Source organism: Condylura cristata, unplaced genomic scaffold, assembly GCF_000260355.1.
Source record: "Condylura cristata isolate star-nosed mole 26May11 unplaced genomic scaffold, ConCri1.0 scaffold00024, whole genome shotgun sequence".
Taxonomy (NCBI): Eukaryota; Metazoa; Chordata; class Mammalia; order Eulipotyphla; family Talpidae; genus Condylura; species Condylura cristata.
The window spans coordinates 33,302,862-33,306,744 of NW_004567125.1; the positions used below are offsets into that span (position 1 = coordinate 33,302,862).

Below are 3,883 nucleotides of genomic sequence, written 5' to 3' on the forward strand. Positions count from 1 at the left end.
TTGTTCAGCCTTCAACTTTCTCTCTCTTAATGTTAGAACTGAGTACAGTAAACTTTTTCATTCCTTACCCTGGCCTTGTTTTAAACTTTTTTTAGGATGCTTTAATAAAAATGAGGATCCTTAGTAATTAGCGATAAAAGAAGCTTTCCTTTTGCCTTGCTAACCTTTTATTATAAATATAAATGTTAGTTATAACTATATAAATTAATCTGCCTGCTTTATCATTAGTAAATTGTTTGCCCAGCTGCAATAATAATTATAATAATAATTATAATATTATAATAATAATAATAATAGTTGTAATGACATTTTGCTTGTTAGCAATGTTTTCCTTAAAAAATGGTAAGTGTGGGCCCTCCCTGGTGGCGCAGTGGGTTAAAAGCACTGCACTGAGAAGCTAAAGCCTCTTCACATGAGTTCGATTCCCGCCTGCCCCGGAGGTGACCACATGGCACGGCAGACCTCTCCTGACCTGCCCGCTGCTCCTCTCAGCAGTGTATTTCAGTACATCTGCCTTTCTGTTCCCCACTCTGTCTCTGGTGAAGCCTCTCACCGCCCCTGAGCCTCTGGCCTGTACCCCAGTTCTGTATGTACAAATAAAATAAATCTTTTAAAAAAAATGATAAGTGTTACAGTCTTGGCTAAAGATCAAAAGACTTCAAACTGTTCTTAAGAACATGTGATAGTTGTTTTTTTTTACTCAATGCATATGCTGATGTAATCCCACTGCTTGCGAACATAAAATAAAAGACCTGCTGAGACTAGCTGCAGACGACACTTGCACCTGAACAAGTGTGGCCCTCATTCACCTTCACCAACACCGTCATTTCCTACAGGAACCTCTGTCACCCCAATTGTTGGGGCTGGTCTCTGACATCTGTGGTCACTCCTGCCCTGTCTCCTCTATAATTTGCTCCTTCTCAACATAATATTGAAATACTTATTCCAGGCTTTGTTCTCAGTCTATGATATCTCCCTAATTTAATTCATTAGCTTGGATTTAATGGCCATCCATTGACTAGAGAGGGAAAGAGGACCCCTCTCTTTAGTGATCTAGACCATGTATGTTGAAATCACAGCACCTCAAAATCAACTTAGCAAAACTTGAAGTCTGTCTCTCCCCGAAAACCTCCAGTGTTTCACTCTCGCCCAAAACCTGCAGCAAACTAGCACGACCATCCAGCTTGTTACCCAGGCAACAACAACAAAAACAAAGAGTTAACTCCTCTCTCTTACTCAGCCCCTATCCAAGATCTAGAGTCCTTTTTTCTAAATGATCCATTAATTCACCCACTGAGCAATGATATCACTGGAAACCAAATAGTTGAAGAAAAGAATCTGCATCCTAGAAAGGAGGGACACACCAGAAATAAACTAGATAATTGCAGGTTTGGATAATACAATTACAGAAATAAATAAGGTGATTGGGACAACTGACAGGATCTCCTATAGATGGGGTAGGCGAGGAAGGCCAGTCTGAAGAAATGAGTTCTGGGCTGAGATGTGAAAGAAAAGGAGCTAAGCATTTAGATATTAATGTAGAAGCACCTCAGCAACTGGAGGCCCATGAAAGCCTTTATGATAGAAAAGAACTTAATGTTCTCAGGAAACAGAGGAGACTCATGACTGTGTACAGACATATCTCCATAAAAAGGAGGTGCCATGTTCCCTGCCCCTCCTAATGTGGGGGGGCAGTAGGGAGGGGGTTTCTGAGCAGCCAGGTGAAGCTGTAAAACTTGGAGTGTAGGTACAATGGGGAGACAAACAGACTAGACAAACTAGGGGAGACACTTGGCGAGAGACAGGGGTGTGGAGGAAAAAAAAGCCTGCTTGCTTCTCAGCTTTGGACCTGTGTCGCTGCACCTCCTGCAGAGTCTGCATGAGCGTTCACGTGGACTTTGCTCAAAGTTCAAGGAACAGGACACGCAGAGGGACAAAGTGGCACTTTGTGATATCTTGGAGCCTGGCTTCCTATTTGCTAGATTCTGTTCTTAATAATACTGTTTACTGTACTTTATTCATGTGCTTTCAAGAAGCCTGCTATTCATTCAACTCCTAGTAATCATGACAGTATTTCTTTCTATAATGATGAGCTTGCCACTGCCAGTAATGAAGTTAATACAAATCCAGTGGAGGAAATTACTCTCCCACCAAATGCTTCCAGAATGTTACAGTTAATATACAAAGCGGCCCAGTCTGGAGGGGACTCTGTTGGGACTCTCTTTGATGATTTGGAACAGCTGGAAATATTTAATTCAGAGGATAGTAAGAAAAATGATAGCGAACTAGTAAGTTTACAAGCTAGACAAATACAGAAAGAAAAACCAAAAAGAAGGTTACGTCCAGCTATTATGACTGATTTTGGACCAGCATATATCCTGGGAAAGAGCTTCCAGAACCAACAGATGAGCCTACCCCATATACAGGAATTTATTATAAGGGTCAAAGAATAGTTAATGTAGAAGGAAAAAGAGTTAGGTGGTTGAGTCTTAGCTTTTGGGAAAGATTAAAAAGGTCAAGTCCTCCTTGGTGCACATTAAGCAAAGCACAACAAGTGTCTATTTTAGAACAATACCCCAAGTCTCTACCATATTTGCCTAGTCATAAAGTTACTGAATGGCAGTGATATAGAGACTATGTAGCAGAAAGATATAAAAGACCCTTTGAGCAAGGCAACAACTGGGAATGGAATTAAAAGGTTAATTAGACAAGATGTACCAGACAGATGAATGACCACATTCACCCATGTCTTACACCAGTAACCACTATTTGATGTTCCCAGCAGATTGTCAGCTGCTTCCCCATCTGCTTCTAAGAAAATGTAAAACATCACCTTTTGTTTCAATATGTACTATTCCGCTAAATATGTAACTAAACGCTGATGTAATCATTATTTTTGCCAAAAAATACTGTATAAATATGAAAGCTTACTTCTCCACATTACATTCAGATATGCACTCTTGAAGTCGTGTCTGTCATTTATTGCGCCGAATCCTTATCCACCTCCCTCTGAGACACCCATCACCCTCTGAGACTCCCCACTGTACCGGTCCCCAGCAAACCTGCACCAGGACTTGGGGGATGTGAAAGAGACACATGGAGTTGAGACATATAGAGACACTTGAAAGAGACCTGTGGGAGGCCACAAAGGCAGCCTTTATCTCGATTTGCTCCTTTCTCAAAGGTTACCCAAGAGAAACATGGGTTCCTGGAAACCCAGAGAGGTGGAAAAGGGGATCTTGAAACCTGTCCTTGTGTTAACCTTCAACTAGCACTAGAGATGGCGGCACAGAACCAGAACAATAAGGATCTAAAACAGCCATCCACTTCCTCCCATCTTCTGCCCAGCAGCACCCAGTCCCTATCTTCCACATACCTGACTGAATCCCAAAAAGCCCTTAAAACCTCCCCCAGACTCTGGTCCAGGCGTGACTTCTCCAGCCCCCAAAGGGGTCGGTGAACCTCACAGGGGAACGTTCCAGTGAAGGCTACTTTGCTAGCCATCTAAGTGCCTCGACACTTTCCTGACCTTCCTCTTTGTGCTTATCTGTAATACCACCGCTATCCTTTCACTTTCATTACAGACTTGCCTGGCCCCACTGCCCCTTTGCTATGTTTCCCTGCCAGAAGGTACCTTAGATTGTGGCAAGCTTTAGGGCCTCAGTGACCCCACTTTGATCTAATCTTGTTTGACAAGGCACTAAACCACAGGGAGATGGGTAACTTTGGGTGTTTCTTTGGGAAACTAAATCATTCCTCTTTCCTCATTCTATTAAAGATCTTACACACCACTAAACATGGAGCTTCCCTATGACCCAGCAATCCCACTCCTAGGTATCTACCCAAAAGACACAAAAACACTGATTGAAAAAGATACTTGTAC

At 42.2% G+C, this 3,883-nt stretch overlaps 1 protein-coding gene across 1 annotated transcript in view; it reads left to right on the top strand.

The window, feature by feature from the left end:
• Positions 1-2,165: 2,165 nt before the first annotated feature.
• The window catches only part of ADGRE3 (adhesion G protein-coupled receptor E3), a 52,960-nt gene continuing 51,242 nt past the window's right edge, over positions 2,166-3,883 (top strand). Inside the window, exon 1 of the mRNA XM_004688232.1 lies at positions 2,166-2,288. Within this exon, the coding sequence (XP_004688289.1) occupies positions 2,166-2,288 (123 nt within the window). The remainder of the gene's footprint in view (positions 2,289-3,883) is intronic.